Consider the following 23166-nt stretch of genomic DNA (forward strand, 5'->3'; position numbering starts at 1 on the left):
ATCTCATCTGAGCTATTCTTGGGCTGGGATCACCTAAATGCCTGGAAATAAATGACTAGGAAAATACACCAAGGAAGGGTTTGAAGAGCCTACAAAGTGTAACATAGGACTCAGAAATTGCAGAACTGAAGCCAGTTCGGAACCGAATGTATTCCCGGACTCACATGTGCAAGAGAGATCTCTGAAACGACCTCAACTACATTTGCACCTGAAGAATGTACTTGGGTCTCCCCCATCTTCTTTGCTTTGCAGCAACCAGGAATTCAGGGCGGGCTGAGCTCTGCGTTCCCTCCTCGGCTCGCGGCGGGTGTCTGACGGGCAGGTGAGGGGGGCAGGTGAGGAGGCCTCTCGGGCTCCGGGTTCGAAGTGGGCGCCCGCGGCAGGGCTGACCCGAGGCCTGGACCCGAGCCGGTCTACGCCCCGCGCCGGCTCCCCCTGCTGGGGGTCCCGGGAGGCGGCGCCGGCCGCCGGGTCCCGGGTGGCACAGCCGCCCCCTCCCTCGCGGCTTCGCGGGTGGGATCCACAAGCTGCCGTCGGCGGGGTCGGCGCGCACAGGCGGAAGCGCTCGGTCCAGGGAACGAGCATTTTCCAGCACAAGCAATTAGCTTCAAATAAACATCAGAAAGGGCGCTCTGTAAACCGAGTGCCCGCCGCCTGTCTCTAACGGGCGGGGCCGCTGCGGTAGGGGTGGGAAAGGCTCCGAGCCCGGGTAGGAGCCGGGTGGTGGGGGAGGGGGAATGGGTGCGGGGAGGTGTCCCAACACGCGCTCCCCGAGTTCAGAAGCGAGTCTTAACTTACCAACAAAGTCACGGCCGGTCCCTGGAGAGGTGAACCGACCACCCTCGTTACACCGAGCCTGGGTCCCCTGTCCCGGAGTCGCGCGCGTCTTGTGCAAGTCCGCAAACCGACCCCAACCCCGCACGCCCTCCGAGCCCCGGATCCCAGGAGTGAGCCCTCCGCCAAGCGCAGCCAACTTGGCACCCGCCGGTCCTGACACCACCGATAATTAATTGAGGTCTCGGAAATCACGGACTGAGGTGAGCAGCAGTCTCCCGGGCCCTGGCCCTCGCTGTCAGGACTTGCCACCCGCGCTGGGTCCCTGCAGAAGCCCAAGGCAAAGCCGTTTGCGGTGAAAGGCTCGGGGTGGGGGCGGTTATCGGTTTCCAAGCTGGAGGCTTGGAGCCCGCGCCTGCGGGTGTAGGGTGCACGGGTGCAGGCGCCAGCGAAGGTGCTACTGGGCCACGCAGGTTGGCTCCACGCGAGCGCCACTGGACCTGGGCGGCGTAGGGGCTGCAGAAGTGCGCGCCGCCAGGGTACCTGCGGGTCGGGGGCATGATGACGGCGCACAGGCCTGAGGAGCATCAACTAGGGAGCCAGATACTCGAAGTCTAATCCCGTCCTCGGGGCTTTTTCTGTAGAAAAAGCAGTCGGAATAGAGCAGTCACACACTTGGCAAAAGATACAGGCATGACAACGGAGATAGGAAATAGAGGGCGGACGGTCTGAGCCGCCCGGCAGCTTCTGGCCCTCGCCTCCTGCGCAGGCCTAGGGCAGTGGGTGGCACCCGCCCGCCCCCGACCCCGCGGAGGTTACGGCCCAGACTGCACCCGCCAGCCTCCCTCGGTGCAGCTGGGGCCTACGTGGCCGCTCGCCACCGACGGCCGACGCAGCAGCAGCAGCAGCAGACACACCTATGGGCCAGAGTGGCTCATAGCGCGCACCGGCTCCTGGGGGCCCAGGGGCAAGGCCGCCGGCGTTTCTTGGGGAATCCTCGGGTTGGGTCGGCGACCTGTGAGTGAGTCACCTTTACTGTAAGGGACTCTCGTGAGTCAAGGGCGTCACGGAGACCTGGAGAGACCTTGCCGAGCTGCCCGCCCCGACTTGCCGGATTGGGCTGAGCCCGAGCGCGGAGCGCGGGTGTCCTCCTGGCCTCCTACGCTTGTTTCCCAGCCCAGGGGGCGGCGGGCCCGGTCGGGGGGTGCGGGGAGCGCGACGGGGGCAGGGGACAAGGAGGGAAAGATTCGACTCCAGCCCGCCTGCCTCTGCAGTCTGCCTTTTCAGAATCCTCCCATGTTGGGCGGCTGGGCTGTTACGGACTTTTTAAACTACCCTCCCCCGTTTTCCTTGAAGGTGCTGCAAACACTGCTTCTCCTCCATCCCCCCCCCCCGCCCCCAACATACACACCTTTCTCTAACCCCGCCTCCTCCACTTTCCCGGAAGCGTTAGTAATAGGTGTGAAAGGCCACAGAGCCCGGGTCTGCAGCAGAGCTGCAAACTCGGTGCGTGGGCAGGGGGTTTCGCTCAAGCGTTGCTTTCTGAAGTTGCTGATGTACCCGCTGCAAAGGAGCTGGGGCTTGTGGGCGAGTAAGATCCCGGCTTGGGGGCTCCAGGCTGTATGCACCCGCGCGAGCTCTGTCCGTCCCCCCACTCCCTCAGGTGGGCTTGAGGCCTCTGTGGTCTGCCAGGGACCAGGATCGGGCCCCCGAGCAAGCCAAGAGCCAGACGAGTGATCCGCTCCTGCATCTCCCCGAGCCCCGTGTCTGTTCTGCGCTGTCCTTGTGGTAGACGGTGTGCCACGGGGAGGCAGCCCCAAGCTTCGACACAGGTGTAGTGAGCGACTCCAGTGCCGGCTCTCCAGGATTTAGGAACTGCAGAAAGGGGGTCGGGTCAAAGGGGCAGCAGCTCATTTTGAGCTAGGACGTGGTGGACTTCCTGCCGACGTCGCGGGGACGCAAGGAGGAGGGAGGAGAGCCGGGAGCCGAGGGCTCCCCGGGTGGCTCTTAGAGCAGGTACTTTTCTGGCGGGGTGAGAGCTGGAGACTGATGCTCCCCTTGCTGCCACCCAGCTGAGCAACGCGCTTTTGAGTTATCAAGGCCATTAATCTCTGGCGTCGCCTGTGGTAGGGTCTCTCTTCTGCCTTGGGCCTCCCTCTCTCCGGGATTAGGGGGTATTCCTTTCAAAGAGGGACCTGAGGTTCCTAACCCGGGACCTTCCTAGCCTCCGCGCGGCCTTTGCTGGGAGCGGGGCTGGGGGGACAGGGGGCGACGCGCAGCCCTGTCCACTCTGGATGAGCACCTCGCCGCATCGGGTTCACTGGCCCGGTACCCCCGCGGTCCCCTGGGTCGCCTTCTTCCCTCCCCTCCCCCACCCCGCCACCACTTGTCTGAAACTTACCAGATTCCAACCTTAAGGCAGGAAAAAAAGTGTTTCATATACAAACCGATCAGGGTATTTGCAGATAATTGCGAATGTCAAATACTCGGGCGTGATGACAAAGTGCAGAGATTGCCAGGGCCGGAGCTCGGCCTAAGGGACTGGGGCTGCTGGCGGGGCTCGCGGGCCACCTCACGCCTGTCCAGAGGCGGGACTGGGGATAATGGGGGCGTGGGGGGGCGCAGTCTGCCCACAGCTCGTTTAACTGAGGCGGCAGTTTCTGCGACCGGGGCAGCTGATTCACAGATTTCTAGAAAGTCCTCACGAGCCGAGCCGGGCTGCGAGAGGCGGTGCGAGTGTGGATAAGGCACCAGCCTAGCGCTCTCTCCCTCACTCCCAGCCCCATGCAAGAGCCGGGTTGCGGGGTCTCTGTTAGACGCCAAGGCCCAAAGCAGAGGCCCGGCAATGTCTCTTGCTAACGCCGGACTGTCCCCACCTATGGGCTGACACACGGGGGAGGAGTGAGCCACAGACCACGTTGGGACCAACAACTGCACCTTTAGTTGGTTTCCCATAGAAATAAAAACGAACACTTTTAACACGAAGTACAAAGAAAAACACTTGACCCAGCCAACCCAGTCCTTCGATCCCTGGTTGCAGGAGGCCATCGGTGTTCCCGGAGCCGGAGCCAGAGCCGACCCCACCAAAGACCGCAGCTCTTGAGAAGTCGGCTGCTCTCAGCACTGCCACCCCCGACCCTGCAGGAGCCTCAGAACATTTCCAAAACTCGAATCCTTAAAGGGGGGGGGGTTCCTCTTGTTGGATCCCAGATCTTCTGAAAGCCGAGAGATTCAATGATAGATGATGCTATGAAGTTGGTGCCGTCCACGGATTCCTGGAGCAGAATCCCAGGATTGGTAGGGGATATGACCGCTGGTGGGGAAGACCTTGGGAAATGTGGGGCGGGAGTGAGGGTGGGGACTCGGAAAAGCCTTGACCCGACGACCCCCTTGCCTTTCCGTAGGCAGAAAAGTGGGGTGGGGGTACTTCTGCAGACTGGAGAAAGAGAAGAGAAGAGGAGCCATGATCGTGTGTGTGCAGTGCAGCCGGGCTGCAGGGAGAGCAACATGCAGGCGCTCACACTGGGGCGTTTTTCCGCACGCTCAGCCCCCACCCTTGTCCTCAGTTTCTTCCCTTTCTTCCCTCTTGCATTGATTGCTGTAAGTCACAGCATCCCCGAAAATCTTTCAAGTTTTGTATTCCAATTGTCTGAGGTTTTCAAGGATGACAAATTTTTAAAACGCCGCAGCCGACACCTGAGAGATGGGGGCAGGGAGGGAGTGAGTGGAGGGAAGGCTGCTGGGTGCATAACTTGAGAAAAGGAGAGACCTGTCCTCCTTCCACCCCCTTCCCGTCTCCGGAACTGCCAGGCTGGGATAAGAGGAGCAAAGGTCTTCGGTAGGGGAGCGCCCCAGCAGCCGGGAGGGAGGATCTGCAGAGTTCAGCGCTTGGCTCTTTAGCCGCTCGCCACCCAGCGCGCTCTGGGCGGTCCAACTCATGGTTCCCTTACCAAGAAGGCCTCGATTTGGCTGAGAGACCTGTGGGGAGGTCTCCCAGGACAAGTGAGTCTGCCGGTCCTGCAGGAGACTTACCCAGGTCCAGTGAGGCCGGCAGAGAAGGTCAGCAGCCTCTGTCTTCAATCTGGGCAGCAAGTGGGGGCCCCCACGTGTTCGATGTGATTTAATTTGACTTTTCAAATCAAAGTGCATTGACTGTGGCCCAAGGAGTTTACGGCACATAACTGTCTTAATTAAACCTGCTATAAACTGACAAATCACTTCTTGCTCTTGCACACAGAGCTCAGAGAGACGGCACAGGGTCTGGCAGAAGCTAGGCTTGGGGGATACTGTTAAAAAAAAAAAAAGGAAGAGTGCAAATGAAGCAAAGGCAGAAAAAAGAATGTAAGTAAGCATGGTTTCCAGGACTTCAGAAAACAGCTGAACTGAAACTAAAAGACGGGATAGCAGGGAGGTAATGAGGGACACCCTGGTTTCCCAGGGTAGCAGCACCTGCAGTGGAAAGGCAGGAAGCGGGGAAATCCCGGGTTGTTTGGGGGAGTCCTAGGTGTCCATGGCTGAGGCTCTGAGTTACCCTACCTGGCCCTGCACTTTCTTTCCCAATCCTTCCATCTTTCTTGCTACTTCCTGGGACTCAGGACAGCGCCAAGAGTTCTCCCCCTCAACATTGCTAGCTTGACGGATAAGGGGTGGCTGCCCAGAGCACTGTGACCTGTGCTAGAAGCCAGGAGAAGGCAACAACTGGGGACAGTGGATGGTCATAGGATCCAGACTGGGAGCTGAGGGAAGGAAAGTTATCAATGAGGAGAAAACACTCACAGCCAAGATCCATTCCTGCTGCAGCCACGCTCCAACAAGGGCTGGGAGTGATCTTAAGAAGGGAAGGAAAGGTCACTTTGGTGTCCTCAGTCCCAGGGTACAAGGACAAGTTAGGGACTTGGCAGTGCTGGGCAGGGTGGGCAAGATGCATTTTTCCTCTTGGCACGAGCAAAGGGCTGGGTCTGTCTCTGAATCACCCTGGGTCTCCACAGTTTACCTTGTAGAGGCAAACCTCAGCAGACTTTGGATCTCACTGCCTTAAACTGGATGAATTAAGGGAAGCCTGAAACCAGAACATTTCCTAACTAAAAGTGGAGAGGAAAAGTTCTCCACAACATGTAAATGTGGGAGATATGAGTTTGGATGTGTTGCTAATGACTGCAGGAGTGCCCCGACCCTGGTTTGCAAACTGGAATCCCAAATTTTTTTCCATTCACTAGTTATCATCTGAGCTCAGCAATAAGATGACCCAGAAACACTCTTCGTTTCGTTATGCTGACATTCGTAGGTACTAGTTATGCATATTGTATTTCGTAAGAAAGTTACGCCCAGGTAAGTTTTCGTATAGCACTTTTCTAACAAGTCCTCTTAACGATATTTTAAGTTCCATACAGAAAAAATAATATATACATATATATTGTAAGGGTCGAAAAGAAATACACTCAGATTGCTTTTTCAGAGACATTGTTTAAGTTCCACCAATTCTACAGATGCGAATGAGTGGGCTATTTGCAGTTATTGTTCATGAAAGGTCCCAGGTGGAAAAATTCTTTGTGATTAAGAACATACTTTCAAAAATTAGCAAATCAAAACAAAAATTTAGAATGCATCATTTAGCATGGAAGTCCTTACTGAAAACAACAAATATCACTACAATCCATGAATTAAAGTCAGAATGTAGTGAAAGATCATGAAAATGCAAACTATTAGGGCAGCACAGCAGTTTTCTACTGAATCCAAAGAAAATCTTTAGCATCCCCTACCTCCTATATTGTACCTGTCCTGTGAGGCTTGAATTATTGTCAACGTGTTTCTCTCCTAAAACAACAGTTCACTTTTCAAAACTCTGTCTAACAGAGATTTTTGAAACAAACAACTTTCACACGTTCATACTCGCATACCCTACAGATATTCATATACAGTTGTCGGTTTGTGAAAACGGTGGGAGAGAGAGAGAAGAGAGGGGAGAGAGAGAGAGAGAGAGAGAGAGAGAGAGAGAGAGAGAGAAACACGAGCTTAGGTAACTAACAAACCCAATTACTAGGCTTTATTGATACTAAAAGGAAAAGTTCCCCTCATAAAATTTCTCTGAGCTTATTAGTTATTTAAATCAGCCTCAGGGCTGGACGAGCGACGCCGCAGGCACCTTCTGTCGGCTCCTGGAGGTGAGCAGCCGGAGTCCCGCCCTGACCCACCGCCACCCTTGGCTAAGTACTGGCACGGGGGCGAAGGCGGGCGCAGCGAGCAGAGGTGAGCCACCGGGCAGGGGTGCGGGGGCTTGGCACGCTGGGAGACAGCCCCTCACGGTTTCGGGTAGGACTCGGGGTGGCAGACTTCAGAAATGAACAGGTCACAGCCAATGGTAAGGGTGTGGGCGAGCAGGCCAAACCGCCGCGGAGTGCGGGAGCTCTGCGGGCGCACCGCGTTGCGCCACCTCGTTCGTTGCTGGGCACCGGCCCCTGCTACCCTGGCCGGGGTGGGGGACCGCCCAGGCATCCAGGGTTTGTTGTGCTTTGTGTGGGGTTGGGAGCTTTGGAATTGGGTGGGCATCAGGTGAGTCTGCACCTTTCTGGATTGCTGTCCCTTTCAGATAGCTGACAGTTCTACAATGTGTGTGTTAGAGAGAATGCATGGGGTATGGAATTTATTTAAAATAAGTCCCACATTACCCGGTGAAGTCCTCTAAGCCCGATGTGGGGACTCTAGAGTTCTGACGTGGCTCCCGGACTGCGCGAGGACCTTGGCTCGACCGCAGGGCCGGAGGGCAGGCACCGGAGGCTGGGGAACCACTGAGCCACCCGGGCTGCAGCCGGCGATGGGGGTGGGATCAAGCCTTGACGGACTGAGTGGGCGCCCACGGGGCTACGTGATACCGGGGGGACCGTGGAGGCATCCGGCAGGAAGCCCTCCGAATCCCCCGCTACTCTCGATGGGTTTGGAGCACAGGGCCACGCGCCCGCCCGCCGCGCCCTCGGTTCCAATACGTGCCCGGGACCGCAGGCCCCCGAAGCACGCTTCCTCGCCTTCCCGGGCGTGGTTCAAGACCGGCGCCGGCCAAGAGGCGCCACGCTCTCGGCAACCTGCTCCGCCTCAACCCAGCCTCTGAGCTCGCCGGTCCCTGCTAGAGGTGGGCGAGGCTTCTGCGAGGCAGAGCCGGCCCGCGTGGAGTTTGGGGGTGCAGTTGGGGTGCCGTGGCTCGGACTTTCCAGGTGCACTTTTCATTACGAGGGGTGGAGAAGCCGCGGGCGCCGGTGGTTGGCGCGCACCGGGGAGTGTCTGTGTGGCCTGCGCCTGCGGTGCCCGGGGCGGGGGACCTGCCCATCCCCCGCTGCATCCTTGGCCTAGGACGCGCGGCGACGCGGAAGGGATGGCTCCGGGACCGGGCGGCGGAGCCGGCGCCGCAGGTTTCGGCCGCAGCCCACGCGGTGGCGCTGTCGGGAGAGGTCGCCCGGGCTGGGGCCGGGACCCGGGAGGTGACCGGGGCTCGAGGGTTGGCGGGACCTCGCCGACCAGCCGAGGCCTAGGAAGGCGCTCTTGGCCGCCGCCCTGGGCCCGAGTCCCTGGGCCACGCTCCGTGTTTCCCGGAGGAATACCGCAGCCGGCTGAGAGCGCGGCTCCCGGCTCGCACTCCAGAGGCCCCGAGGCGGGGGCGGGGAGGCAGCCGCGGCCCCTGTGGCTGCGCGTTTTCTCTCCCACTTTGCCTCTGTACTCCCGTCGTCCACAGCCGACTTCTAAAGTAGATCAGAACAGTGGTTCTCTCGCTGCGCTGCTGCGGGAGATTCACCTATTAAGCTCTTGACTCTGAAAAAGGATGAACGCCCCGGGACCCCCGGGGGGCGCTGCCCTGTATCGCGGGGCTGGCGCTCACGGCCCGCAGGTCCTCTGCCACCCAGGCCCCGCAGCCTGCGGCCGGGGAAAACACGCCGAGTCTCCCAACCACGACTCCCCCAGCTTTGGAACCGGCCTCCTCACTTTCCACCCCCAGGGCAGGCGGTGCGCACGCCCGACGCCAAGCGCTGCAAGCTCCCGGGCCTCGCTGGAGGCTGCGCCAGGGCTCACCTTCGCGCCTCCCTCTGCACGCACCAGGCCTCTCTCTGCACCGGCGGCCTCCCTAGACCCCAGCCCCCGACCGCTTTGAGTGCCCGCCGGCTCCCCGCCTAGCGCGGGCTGGTCGTCCACCACGCGCGCCCAGCCCGCCTTCACCCCCGGCCGTAGGGACCGGTTGGCGGAAGGGTGGCGGCCGTCCGCCGCCCTTGCCTCGGGCGGCCCGACGGCATTCCCCCCCTCCCCCAAACCGCTCCGCCCCCGCCAGGCCCTTGAGCCGCTGGAGGAGCCAGGAGTAATTCATCTTTGCCTGGCCCGGGTTGGGATTTGTCCGGCTGGCTCTGATGCCAACGAGGAAGGCGTGCGGATAACGAAGTAAGTGTCCCCCCGCCCCTAGGCGCTGGTCAGTCCGGGAGAGGGCTCGGGCCCACCCTGGTCGACTGCTCCGCCGCAGCGGAACCCCTCGGGGCCCGCGTCCTCCTCCTGGCACTGCGCAGTTCCAGTCTGAGAGCAGCTCCGCTTCGCTGTCGGCCGAAGAGTTGGTTTGCCCAGCTCTCCACGGACAGCCCGCGACGGAAATTGGCTTCAGAGCTGGCGTGGGCTTCTTTGAAAAGAATTGCTCCCCTCCCGCCCCCCCTCCCCCCAGCAGGGCCAGCTCCAGGGGAAGAGGCAGGCCCGGTGTGGTTCCCAGACGCCGTCGAAGGCTCGGATGCTGGCCGTCAGTGCAGAGCTTTCCCCGCGCCCAGGGGTGGAGGGAAAACGCCGCACAACTTTCCCGGTGCTCTCTTAAGCGGCAGGCTGAGTGTCCGGGCTTTCAGGCCGGGGAGCCTGGGCACGGATAATGGGGGCGGCCCCGGTCGAGAGCTGGAGTTCCGCGGCCCGCGTGCTGCACCGGCCGGGGTGGCCGGGCCCAGGCGGTGCGGGGCGAGCCTCCGGGAAGCAAGTCCTGATCTGGGTGGAAAGCCTGCACAGCAGAAACCTCCGTGTGCAGAGAGAGAAATCGAGAAATGTTATCATTAAGCGTGTGGGCCGTGAAGAGCAAGGAGGAGAAGGAACTGACCAGACACACAGAGAAAGGGGGGCAAAGATGGGAAGGAGAAAAACCCCCGGCAAGGTCCCGCACCGCGTGGAAAGATCCGTGGATTCTTGAAAATAACAAATCTCAATGTGACCATGAGAGACAGGCGACCTTTGACTAAGTGACAATAAAAAAAGAGAGAGAGTGGGAGAAGGGGAAAGTCGAAGCAGATTTCCGACAAAAACATCAGTGAGAAGCGAACTAAGAGGTAAAAGCGCCCCTCAAATGTGAACTTTAGGTTATGAGCACTGAACAACTTTCTCCCAGCGCGCAAAAATACGTTTTGGATCAAAGTATTAAAAAAGAAAAGGACAAACGTAATTAACCCAACTCTTGAATGTGATTTTGTTTCAAAAAATGTTTAGAAATAAACCATTTGAGGCATACAAAACGAAACCAAACAAAAAATTTTGAATCATCATCAGATTTATTTATTTAATGTTTCAAAAGGTAGGAAATGTTAGCGGAAGATTAAAGATGTTATTTAAAATATCTCTTCTTGTTGAAATTAAACCTGCTGGAAATAATTGCTTACTTCAGCTGAGTAAGGTCCATACAAAAATTGTGCATTAAAAAGCAGATGTAATTTGAAACAGAGAAGGCCTTTAAAGGGGCCAAAACTAAAGGGGGGCGAAAATCCCACACCAGGCATACGTCGCAAAACTTCCTAGAATTCCCGCTTTTTAAATCGAAGAAATGTGTAAAATGTATCACCAAACATAAATCTACACACATCCCACATACATTTCTGCTAATGTCATCGTATTTGACATTTCCCTCTCTGTTAAATGCAGTTTTAAGCATTTTAGGCTTTTTGCCCAAAATGATAGATGCTTTTCACTATTGAAAGCGGAGAAGAAAATCAATGAATTTTAAAAGGTGCAGAATCTAAAAACAAACTAGCCACAATGCACATTTAATTGTACTTAATTGTATATACTTTAAACAGCCCTTCCCAGGGGTTTAATAATTTAGAATCAATAGTTCCCTTCAAAACATAATAAAATATTTACACTTTATAAAATATTAACCGATTAACAATACGGCGGTGTTGTTTATAAAAGATTGTAACTAACTGAAGTCCCCTAATCATGCTGTTGACACAAGCCTTCGAGGTTAGAGAAATGATCCTTAGCCAAATGTAAATGAAGATCTTCAGACAGTGGTGTTTATAAAATAGCTCATTAATGACAGGATTGAATCGCTCCAACCCTTCGCATCATCAGATATAATAATAGTGACGAATCAGACAGGAAAGATCTTGGCTAAACCACTCGCATTTTTTTTTCCAGAAGTCCTGAAGTCCTAATATCATCAATTCTAAGTTCGTGGACATTGATCCGGAGGATTCCACCTTTCCACACCAAGGTAAGGAAGGGAACAGAATCGTTGTCGTTAAGCTATTGGCAAGGAGTAGCCTTTCCTCATCCTGAAAACGGGCTACATTTGACAGCGGTGGTTGGTTTTTGCAACACCCCCGCTACAAATTAAAAAAAAAAAAAAAGTTTGTGGATCAAACTTACAGTTTGTTTCTTTGCTGCCAAAACCTTTTAGCTACCGCCACAGGTTGCTTTGCTCGAGCCACTGGGCTCTCGCCGACTTGAGCTCTCCCCGAACCGCGCGTTTGCTCTAACCGGTGGGACGGGGGTGGGGGAATGGGCGAGGACGGGGTTTGGGGAAGAAAAACAGGAAAAAGGAAAGCGGTGCCTAAAACTCCCGGGGCTGTCCCCCCACCCCCGCCCCACCGAGGTTTACGGTCCCGGTGGCGTCCTTTCTCCGCCAAGGCTCCGACCGCCTCCCGAGTCGCGTCGGGCTCCTTTGGAACTTGGTGGGCGGCGCCTGGGTGCGGGGTTCGCTGGGATCTGGGCGCCCGGAGTTAGGCCGGGGGCAGCTTTGGTTTCTGGGACCCCTGCTCTTCCAGAGGCTGAGCCTCCGATGCAGTGTGCACGCAGCCCCTGGAGCAGGGAGTGGGGGGCGCGGCTGGTGGACAGCGGCCTAGTTCCAGGCAAGATCGGCGGACGCCGCTTTCCGCTGTCCCTGTATCGGGCCGGGATTTCCAGACTTGCCCCGGAGCGCGTTTCCCGAAATCGAACTTAGTTTGGCCCTCTGGCGCCGCCGTACAGTGAACGCTTCTTAAGGGGGACTGGAGGCTTAGGCAGCGAGCTGTGGGCAGAGTCCTTGGGGTCCAAAGGATTAGGAGGGAGAACCCGAGTGTGTGGGAGCGACAGTAGGCGCAGCCAGCCGAGGGGCCTGATCCGGCCCGGAGGCCGGGGGGGACGAGTCCATAGGTTCTCGCTTAGGGTCCTGGCGAGTGTCCGCTGGTGCCCCAGGCGACTTGCGGGGGCTGCGGCCCCTGCCCACGTGCTTTTCCTTAAGGAGGCCCCGATCCCAAGTGGGACCACGGGGACAAAAGCGCGGCCGGAGCCTGGCCTGCTGGGCTAGTGTCCGCGCCACCTTAAATGAGCACCGCGGCCGGAGCCGGGCTGCGGGCGGCCGTGGCCGCGGGAGTCGGCAAAAGTTTGCGGCTCTGTTACGCCTTCGTGGGACCTGCTGGGGAAGCTCCCGCGCGGCCTCCCCCAGGGCGTGGAGGCCGGGTCCTCACGCCACAGCTCTGCTAGCGCCCGGAGCCCAGGGCTCCGAGCGGCGCGGGGCTCCGGGGAGCCGCAGCCCCGCAGCCCGAGGACAGGCAGCCCTACCGCCCTGGCCGCCACACCGCGTCACGGCCTCCAGGCGGCCTGAGCTGCGCAACTAGCGATGTCGCCGGCGCCGCGAGCGCTCCAGCAGTGCCATCCGGCCACGCCGCCCGCCCGCGCGGCCCCCTCTCCCGTGCCACCCGTGGCTCGGAGGGCCGCGCCTCTGTCCTCCGGGACACCCGGGCTATTGTTCCGGACCGGTGGCCCGCGGGCCGGCTCGGAGGGAGGCACGGCCTGCCCCGCGCGCGCGGTGGCGCGGAGCGCCGCGGGCCCCGACCGTCGGCTCCGCGCGGAGGGGGAGCTCACAGGCACCGGGAAAAGTTGCTCCGAGGGGCGGAGGCGGTGGGGGGTGGGCGGAGGCGGTGGGTGGGGGAGGCGGTCGCCCTCCTATCTCCAAAGTCGAAAGTACTCGGTGCAGTTACCAGCGCCCGGAGCCCTGGCGAGCCGCGGCCGCCTCCTGCGCGTCGGTCTGCGCCTGTCGGGAGACGCGGCACCAGGCGCCCGCCTGGGAGCCACCGCCTCCGCGCCGGGACCCGTGCGCCCGGGGGTTGGGCGAGGCGGCCGCGCCCTGGACCCGCCACCAGGAGGAGGACCGGAGCCGGCCCCGGCGCCGCCCGCGCCCGGGCGCACCCACCCGCGGCCGCCGCCTCGCGCCGCGCTCCGTCCCCTGCCCGCGCTCTGCCGCCGTCGCCGCCGCCGCCCCGCGCGCTCGGTCCTCGCCACCCGCTCCCGCCCGCCGACCCTCCCCGGCCTCCCGCGCCCTGCTCGCCGCCTCCCTCCCGCCGCGCCGGTCCCTCTGCCTCCTCAGCAGCCCCGCCGCCGTTGGGTCGCCGCGCTCGCAGCGATTGATTGATTGATGTTTAATTTCCTGCCAGGCGGGGCCCCCCTCCCCCCGCAACCTCCCCAGCCCTCCTCCCCGCCCCCCACTCCCCTCCTTCCCTGCGGTGGACCAGTCTGGCTCGGGCTTAGATCCGTCCCCCCTATTCCCATCCCGAAATAACCCAGAGACTTCCCCTACCCTCACCCCAAATTATTATTTTGAAGGCGCTAGATCTGGGGACGGGAAGGGGGAGGGGGGAAATCGGAAACCGAGGACAACCCAAAAGGACTCACTTTGCCTGATGACTCAACGCAACTAATAATCATCTCCCTCTCAGTGTCTCTCTGCGGCTTGTCAGGGAGTCCGGCTCTGGCTGCTGGCAGCGGCGGCCGCGCGGGGAGACGCTGGAGGTGACAGCTTGGGCGGTCGCTGCGCTTGCTCCCGCGCGCGGCCCCGGGTCCCCGCGCCGCCTCGGCTCCGGCCGCGCCTCCTCGCGAGCCAGAAGCCCTGGAGCCGGGAGCCGCCGCCGCCGGCCGGTCCTCAGCCCTTTCTCTCCAGCACGGGTCTCCTTCCCGAAGGTGTGAAAAGGCTCTTTCAGCCTCCTTCCCCCTCTGCGTCCCCTCCCCCGCTCGCTCGGTGCCCCTTCGGAGGAGCCCTCCTTTCCCTCTCCTCCTCCTCCTCCTCCTCCTCCCCCCCCCTACCCCGCCCCCCCATCATCATCATAACAAGCATCTCCGCAAGAGAGGAAGACACCCTGACCCAGGACCTTAAACGTTAGGACCTGGGGAGGCGGAGAGGGGCCGCGGGGAAGAGAAAGGAGGACCAGGGGAGTCTGCACAGCCCAGCACCAGAAACTTTCCATCCTGGATTCTCTACTTTTGCTCCATGGACAGAGCCCCAGCCAGCCAAGTTTCAGGCAGACCGTGAGCAGTAAGTACGCAGGGCGAGGGCTCCCGTGCCGCGCTCGCTCGTCCTCGGGGAAGCCCCCCCTGGGCTGCGGGGGTACCCCCGCGGCCGCGCTCGCGCTCCGGGACGGCGAGGAGCGCAGTGCGGGGGCCGCCCGCGCCCACGGCCCTCCCGCGCCGTCGCCGCGCCGCCGCATCCTTGCTCTCGCCTCCCCTTTGCCACCCCCACCTTGTCTCCCAGGCGCGGGCGGCGCGGCGAGAGCGCCCGCGGGGACTCGCAGCGCACGGCCGCGCGGCGCTCCTGCCTCCCGCGGGCGGCGGCCACGACGCGAGCGCCGCTTCCTCAGGTGTCTCCCCTCCTTCCTCGGCGCCCCCTACCCGGCCCTGCAAATTCAGGGCCACCGAGACCCGCGGCTTCGGCGCAGAGCGCGCTGCCGAGCCGGGCTACCTGGAGGAAAACTTTCCAAGGCGATTCTAAATTTGGGGGTGAAGAAGGCTACCTCGGGCACCTCGGAATTTAGCTGCCTTTTGCTCGTGCGTTTTCTACGGAGGAGCTTTTAAAAGGCCCTTGGGATCCGATGGAGATAAGAACGCTCCCAGTGATAACGACGCGAGCCCCCGCCCCAGTGATGGAAGGTCCTCCGGAGGTGGTTATGCGCAATACCTCGGAGTGTTTTGGGGTGCTTCTGAATGTGGACTTAGAGTTGATTTTGTGCAAAATGTGTGTGTGTGCAAGTGTGCGCGCGCGCGTGTCCCAGTACTTGCTCCGCAAAGGTAACAAGCTGGGATCCAGGGGTCCTTCTCCTCGGCCTTTGGCTCCCGCCGGGCGTCTTCGGGCGCGTTTCTCAGGTGGCCGACTGGGTGACGGACTACTGCACACACCCCAGGCTCCCTCCCCGAGTGCACGCAGTGTCCGTTTCGGAGGTTCTCCTCTTCCACAACCCCGACCCCCAGACGGCAATGCGGGCGCATCCCGGAACGGTTTCTGCCGACGCTGTCCCAATGAATGGGCGGCTTCTGGGCGGCCTCGGGAGCCACAGGGCTCAGCCCGTGGGAGCAGCGCCTGGGCGGCGCGCCCCTGCACCCCGAGCCCCGGGCTTCCTGCGGGCGGCCCGGCGTCGAGGTGCAGATGAACTCCCCGGTTTGGGCCCCTCGGGCAGCGTGGGAGGAAGTTTGCGTGGCTGCGGTGCCGCGCTCTGCCACTGGCCTGAGCGTCTATCACGTGTGTGAGCGGTTTTCCCTCTTTTTTTTCTCCTCCCTCCCCCTGCTCTCCCCCCCCCCGCCCCCTCCCTAGGTCCCTGCGCGTTTTATTGCGACCTGCCGGTGGGAACTTTGTCTCCGAGTCGCAGCAGCATGGAGCGGCGGAGCGAAAGCCCGTGTCTGCGGGACAGCCCCGACCGGCGGAGCGGCAGCCCCGACGTCAAGGGGCCTCCCCCGGTGAAGGTGGCCCGGCTGGAGCAGAACGGCAGCCCCATGGGAGCCCGCGGGAGGCCCAACGGCGCCGTGGCCAAGGCCGTGGGAGGTAACAGCCCGGAGCAGGGAGGCGCGCGCAGCCCGCGGCCCGGTGATAATGGTGCGGGTGTCAGGGTTCAGGTTGATTAGGCGCTGTCTCGGTGTAGGATTACAGGAAGTCCAGTCCAGGTTGCCAAATAATGCCCCCAGTCGCCTCTCATCTGCCACTGGTAGCTTCATCGCGAATTAAAACAAGAAAGTGGTTTACCCAGAGGGTGGCATTTTTTGGGCACTTTGCCACTGTGTGCTGAGGTGTTGGCAGGTTTATGTCACAGCCAGCTAACTGTTTCTAGATTTTCCTAGAGAGCTTTTGAGCGATTTAACTCTTTTGCCTCGCCTTAGCGTATCGGTGGCGGGGAAGAGGTGAAGGTGCCCTGGTTTTTGTGGAATGGTCCTTAATGCTCAGCCTAGCGCAGGAACAAGACCCTTGGTGTTACTTTGTTGGTAGGACAATGCTTCAAGACAGATGAGTGACAACTGGGAATGCTTCCTGCAACGTTTCCAGTGGGAAATAAAGAATCATGAGGAATCTTATCAGGCCCTTAGAAACCTTAATGCTGCATGCATTTGTAACTTTGTTATGAATTACAGGACAGGAGGTGAAAGTAACAGAGTAGCCTGCCTAGCTCCATGCCATTTCCCCTCCTACGAATTTCTTTTGTTGCTTTCGCTGCTTACACTATTTCCTTTTTAAGTGTTTAAGGAAAGTAATCTTGTAACATAGACATTTAAACAGTAAAATATGTGGGAGTTTGCATGTTGTTTTCTTCGTTGTCTTTTACATATAAAATTGCACGATTCTACATGGTAGCCAGGGTTGTATGTGTATGTGTGTGTGTGCGCTTGTGGTAAATCAAAAGTTGAAAACTGTTTTACACTGAAGGCATTTTCTTTCATATTTCCAACAGTAGTTTATTTAACATAATTCTTCATACTAGCCTGCCTGAAAAGATAGTCTTAGCAAAACTTGGTGATAAGCCCCCAACCCCGTGTTCTAAGTGTCTGCTGTGTGTACTTTAAAGTAAATACTTAACTTTAGATGCCCATTCCCTTTTGAAGAGCTAGAAGCAAGTATTTTACAAAATGATACTCTTTGGTTTGTTTTTACTTATTTCGCTTTCTCGTTTCTTCGTGGTGTTGGGTATGGTTGGCCTGAATTCTCTATGGTAGTCATCTCCCTTGAGAAGTTTTCACCCTGCCAACTTTTCAAGTTTTAAACAAAATGTTTGGCCATAGATTGTGGAGGACTTGAAAATATAGTTAATGAAGTAAAAGGAAACTGGATAGTTATGTGACCTGCTTTTCAGAAGCAGGGTTTATTAATGTGTTGTCCTGAGACTGGAATAATAACTTTGAGCTTTTCAAGTGATCCTTTGCATTTAAGAAGTGTCATGAATATGTTGGGACCACATGTGAGATGATAAGTGCTGATAATGTTTGATTGAAACATCTCTGGAAACCCTTGGAGACAATGTGTTCTCAAAACACATTTTTTAAGAGTAAAGAAAAAAAAACTTGGACTAAAATTTCAGTCTGTTTCTGAAGCCCTAAGATGATTCACTAAGTTACAAGAAATCTCTAAATGTTGTAGAGCGTCTTGTTGTTTTTGCTTTTATCTGTATCATGTGGAATTATAAGAGAGGATGCCTCCTTCTGTTGGCTAGGGATACCTTTAGTGGAAAATAGTGATTGCTTTTCAGATTTTCTGAGACCATAATTCTAAGGTGACCACTTAATATAAATTTGATACAAACTAAAACTATTTTCATGAAGGATAAATAGCTTTGTTTCAACAAGCTGCCTTAGTCATCTTCTCTGAGGTTTAACTTAATTTAGTAATACCAAAGGTCTCTGTAGCTGTTTCCCAAACTGAAAAGGAAGATGATATTTTCATATGTACCATTTATAATATTTAATAGTGAAGCGGTTAAAACAGCTTATATGTGGTGGATTTTTCATTTTTTTAAGAAAGCTTTTATTCTCTATAGCATATTGGATTGTTCAGAAAGACTAATTTAGAGAACTTCAAAATATAACAACTTAGCATATAAAATTTCAGTAGTACAGAGCTTTCTTACTGAATGTTAGTAATTATTTTGTGGGTTTAAGCTTATATAGCTTCCAAATGTACATGTTAATAATTTCATTTCTTTGTAACTTTTAATCATGCATATAGATTGGAGCAAAGCCAAGTCCCTTAAAAAAAGTACATTCTAAATTTTTAAAAATGTCTAAAATATATTTCTAGTTAGAGGCAGTTTAAAATTGAAAGATTTTTTGGAACATAAGATAAATATATAATCAATTATATTTGTACCACCCTAAGTCCTTTTGTTTAAATTTTCTTTATAAAGCAATGTAATAAGCATAGGTAACTACAAAGATATTTATAGTTCTACATCATTTATTGTCACTTTTGGATATATTGCAGTCTTGTTAATGTTGTAAAGATGGGTATAATAAAATATGAGTGTGTTTTTAAATAGAGCTTAAAATTTGGAAGTATGTATTTTTTAAACTTTAGTGTTCCTCTTTGTTAAAGGCTCTCCACCCCAGAAATAAGGGAAATCATTAAGCAAATTGGTTGCCCAATAAAATAGCAATTTATCTTACTGCTTTTGATAAGCTGTGAAGTAAGTACATGTTTCTGAATGCATTAATTGGCAATAGTAAATTCTGATGCTTTGACTTTTTTAGGGAGAAGGAGTGTGGTGTGTTTTTTGTTGTTGTTGTTGAGAACTAAGTATTCATAAATGGAGGGGCATCATTTTAGTGTCTGGATTTAACTAGTGAGGTGGTGGATACACTATCACTATTTTCATGATTGTGTTTTAATAGGGGACTTAAAAGTTAGTGCATTGTTTATAATGTGATTAGCTTTGAAGACTTATTGGAAACTAGATGAGTTTTGCTCTGTCTTTCTAACACTTTCTAGGATGTTTTTGCTTGTCTTTAAGCACTTGTGTTTTAAAGCCTATGTGTAATAAAATACAAGTGCTCAGATGTGTATGATAGTCAGTTTTTATAGAAGGTCCTCAAGAAAAAAAAAAGGCTAATATCTCTTTAAAACACATATGAAGGCTGGCTGGGAGAGAGCTTAGAGCAAGCAAGAGCACCGTGGTGTTGACAGCTTTATATCCCTGCTGGGTAACATTCACTTACTAGAATTGGCGTCCCCTCTCAGCTAGTAATTCACTCCATAAGTATTTGGAAAAAGGATGATTAATGGTGGGGAAATTTATATTTGTGAAATTGTTGATTAAAACTTACAGATCTGTTTGAAGATTTAGAAGAAGAAGAGATTATTAAGGATGTCGAAAATAAGACTCAGATGATCCTTTTTGCCACCATTAGCACAAGCTGTATGGAGTGCTTCAGCCATGCACCCTACAGCATAAAATGAAAGTGATGCCAATCAAGTTTCCAGAGGAAGCAGGGTGTGCTGCTTTCCTCCTGGCCTGCTGAAAGGTGTGGGCCAGTTGTGCTTTAATGGCAATAAATTATTGTGCTTCCTTCATTGTTAACACAGGCATTTTCGCTTTTTAGTGTTTGGCTTAAAGGAGAACTTTCAGACAGCTTTATTTAAACTGAATGAACAGCGCTTGAGTATACCAGATGGTGTATTTGCTGATAGGAGGCATTAAACATCAGAAATTTTTATGAGATTTTCATTTTCCGAGGATTATTTTGTGATCTTTTTGGTGTTAAATATTCTAGATTTTATGGAAAAATGTTTAAACTTTGGGAATATCTTTTAGAAGCTACAAGGGGGCTTCAAAAAGTTCATGGAAAATATATATTATGAAAAATCTGTGCATGAATTTCACAAAATTTTTGTACCCAAATGAACTTATTTTTAATTCCATTTTTTTTCTCATGAACTTTTTGAAGTACCCTCTGGTTGCTTTTTCTGAAAAAAAAATTTCTTATTTTAAAATTATTTATGTTTTAGAAATAGCAATTTAATTTTATCGAGGAACTGTCTACTGAAATGATCTTATAACTAACTGCTCCATCCAAAGTAGATCTATTCTTCTTGCTACCAGGCAGTCCTTCCAAGAACATAACTATCTTTTTGCAAGGGGGAGAAAAAAAAAACATTATGGAGTACTCAATGATGTATTCAAATAGGGAAGCAAACGTGATGAAGATTATTAGGCAGGGCCTCACTGAGAGCTGAGGGTTGTCTACAACAACAGTTAGTTTAATTGTCTACATGTGGGACGTTTACTTTTAGATTAAGAGTAGAAGAAACATAGTTCAGATCAGGTGTAGTCACCATATTCACAGTAGTAGAGAGACATTTTGCATTTTGAAAGGAGTGCAGATATGGAAGATGTTTGTGTATGGAAATGTATGAAGTACTTAGAAATTTAGAAATGTATCTTAAAACATGAGGAAAAAGAATGAATGAAACTCGATTTCCTGGGATGAATACCATAATCCATCTAAGAAGGACCTAGAATAAGACTGCAAAGAGAAAAGTTTGCATTTCCCTTTCCTGTCCTCATTTTCTTTTCAAAAGGTTGGAAGGTCTTTTAAATTGAGTGAACTTAGGCGTAGGGGTCATCCAACAATCAAGCGTGTCCTCTGTAGTTTTGCTGAGGTAGAAAAATAGCCCTTCTCTAAAGTGTTTTTAGCCCTCGGCCTGTTATTAAAATAAAGATATACTTGGTTAAAAAAATATATGCAATGGAACATACACATTAAACAGAACATAGGGTATCCGCCCCTCGAAGTCCTGAACATAATTTGATGTTTCATGTAATTTTGGAAGCCTTATGTTCCATCAACAGAAACCCACTGACCATTATATATTCAAGAGCATCTGCAGTGAAATGTGAGTGTGAGTGTGTTGGAACTACATAGATGTCCCTTAAGGCAGCTGTTTTTTAACCCCTGCAGAAAATAAGCAATACCATCCTTTCCCTAGGGATTGTGACTTTCTTAGCTATTGTGTCAGTTCTTCTTTCCTTTTTTTTTCTTTTGAGTATCGTTTTCCCATTTATTTCTATAGGAAGGGAAAATGGACTAATCATTTCTTAGATAGCCACAGTATGAATTTGAGTCATCTTAAGAACTCAGAAATCAATTTTATTTCAAGCAAGACTATGGTGATTGTTTGGTATAGCTGGTGAGGGGTCAGCAGTGAAGTTTGGTGGTTCTGCTTCAATAACTTAAAAGCTTTATTCTTGTTTCTTAAAGAATTCAGTATAAAACAGCGTATCTGCATATATTTTAAAAGACATGTTAATTTACAGGGCTAGACAGGTTCCAAATTGTATGATTTTTCTGTGGTCACACTTATTTTTCAGAGTTTTTTGGTTTCTGCTGAGATAAAATTGTCACAAATTTTCACCCTTTAAAAGTTTCTTTAATAATCCAAAATTAGGTGCATAAAATATGTAGAGTTTGTTTTATTTCAGGCAGCCAAATTTCATTCTATATAGCATGTAAATCCATAAAGATTCCTTTATGTTCTCTTATTTAATAAGCAGCCTTTTTAAAAAACCTGTGTAACTAATGTGCGATAGCATAGTAATTTTTACTGTCTTCCTTACGTGAGTGCTGAGATACAATGGCATTTTGGAACATATTTAAAGATGGAGCATTTGACAAAAGTTGTATGTGTAACAGTTTGTCAGTGAAAAGTGACAAGTGGGAAATGACAAATGAAATGTTGGCATCATCACTCTTTATTTTGATAAAAATGTCTCAATTTGCAGTGATATAATACTGTTTCATATTATTTCATGAGCTGTGTGAGATGCATAAGGGGAATTTAGATTTTGTGAACGGAAAATTAGCAGCCCAAACTCTCTTTTCAGAAGCTCTGGCAGCAAGTTCCCTTCCCCCTACTCCCCGAGAATAAGAACAGCAGTGAAACGTTGGATCTAACCCATACATTTTAACTCAGTATTGGGGGTGGGGGGTGGGGGGGAGAAGAACTGAAAATGGTTTCAAGTAGGAGACCTTTATGCTTAGCTCAAAAAATGAAGACGAGAGTTTGCCTTTTGGTTTCCATTCTTTTCTTTCTGGCTTAGTTTGAAAATGACTGATGCCCTTGTGTGGACAGAGATTGCATGGGTCTAGCTTCACCACTGCTCTCCAGCAATAATTGAGGGTGCCAGGAAGGAGAGGTGTGAATTCCTTTTATTTTAAAGTGCAGTCGAGGTTTAGAAAATGCCTGTGTTTAAAAAAAAATGGATTTTTATATACAAAGGATTCATCATCCTACTACTTAAAGGTAATATGATAGATATTTCAATGTCAAAGCAGACACCCTGAGTGGAAATGAGGTATGGCTAAAACAAAAGCCAGTGGAGGACTTAGATTCCCAAAAAAGCACAGTTGTTACCTCTGTAGGGTCCTAGTTTCCATTTTCTGAAGTCCTGTCATTTCTTTTGTTAGAGACCAGCTATTTGTTTTCTCCTTTTACATAGAAACAAGCCCCATATGCATGATGTACTATAAAGTGTTTTTGTAAAAATATTCCAGAGTAGAGTTTTCAGAATCATGGAACTCTGTGTGTGTGTGTGTATATATATATATATATATATATATATATATATATATATATATATTTCTTAATTAACAGAGTTGTTTTCCTGTTTAATAGCAAGTAATTTAAAAATTGTGGTAAAATCTGTAATTAAGTTGTATTGAAAGGTTGTGTCAGAAATTGCCTTCTAAGACTTATGTCTTTTGCCTCTTGTTTGCAAAATTTTACTTGTTCCAGATTAAAAAAAGAAACTAGGTAAAAGAACATAATATGTAGTAAATGTGCCTTAGATATATAATTATGGCAATTGAGTTTATAGTGTGTCCTTTTTTCCCTCCTTTTTTTGATTGCTATCTCTACCTTTAAAAGGTTAGAAAAAAAGAAAAGGTGGGTATTCTAGTTACTAGTTTGATAAATGCCTACATTGCAGAAAAAAGCACGTTAATAGAAATTTTAAGCATTTGAACCTTATGATAAAATTATCAATGAACTAAGTCATTCTTATAGCAAGCATATTCTTTATTTGTGGTTATAACACATTAGGATAATAAAACCCTCTGGGGAAATATATTTCAATTTTAGTTGCTCCTGGTATTACTATTTGCAAGTATATTAGGCAAATTCAGTTCTGCTCTGAGATGCTTTCTTTATCATTGGAATGGTGCTCTCTGTTAGCACAGTTGGTTATTAAACTGTGGCATAACATAACAAACAATACAGATCAAAAAAAAAAAAAGAGAAACACAGCAAACTATTATTTATTAAAAAAAGATGCATTTTACACTAGCGTAACTGGTGCCCACTGATGTTTGCACAGTTACTGAAATGTGCACAGCAGCCCA

The 23166-nt window shown here is 52.4% G+C and overlaps 1 protein-coding gene and 1 long non-coding RNA gene across 7 annotated transcripts in view; one reads left to right on the forward strand and one right to left on the reverse strand.

Annotated features, from left to right (window-relative positions):
• The window catches only part of LOC103348809 (uncharacterized), a 29877-nt gene extending 16041 nt beyond the window's left edge, over positions 1-13836 (reverse strand). The window contains exon 1 of the long non-coding RNA XR_016231472.1: positions 13699-13836. This is a non-coding gene — a long non-coding RNA (uncharacterized LOC103348809). The remainder of the gene's footprint in view (positions 1-13698) is intronic.
• The window catches only part of SATB2 (SATB homeobox 2), a 205960-nt gene continuing 183497 nt past the window's right edge, over positions 704-23166 (forward strand). The window contains exons 1-3 of one of the 6 annotated variants that reach the window (XM_089329023.1): positions 704-1037; positions 11185-11260; positions 15605-15832. In XM_089329023.1, the coding sequence (XP_089185149.1) occupies positions 15664-15832 (169 nt within the window). In that variant the 5' untranslated portion in view covers positions 704-1037; positions 11185-11260; positions 15605-15663. Of the gene's footprint in view, positions 1038-6879; positions 7021-9058; positions 9190-10305; positions 11261-13843; positions 13984-14183; positions 14336-14706; positions 14958-15604; positions 15833-23166 lie in introns of those variants that run through there. The other 5 variants (XM_089329022.1, XM_089329021.1, XM_051848330.3 and 2 more) reach the window with 5 other exon arrangements.

Source organism: Oryctolagus cuniculus, chromosome 3 (genome assembly GCF_051225735.1).
Source record: "Oryctolagus cuniculus isolate XC-2025 breed Fujian yellow rabbit chromosome 3, ASM5122573v1, whole genome shotgun sequence".
Classification (NCBI taxonomy): Eukaryota; Metazoa; Chordata; class Mammalia; order Lagomorpha; family Leporidae; genus Oryctolagus; species Oryctolagus cuniculus.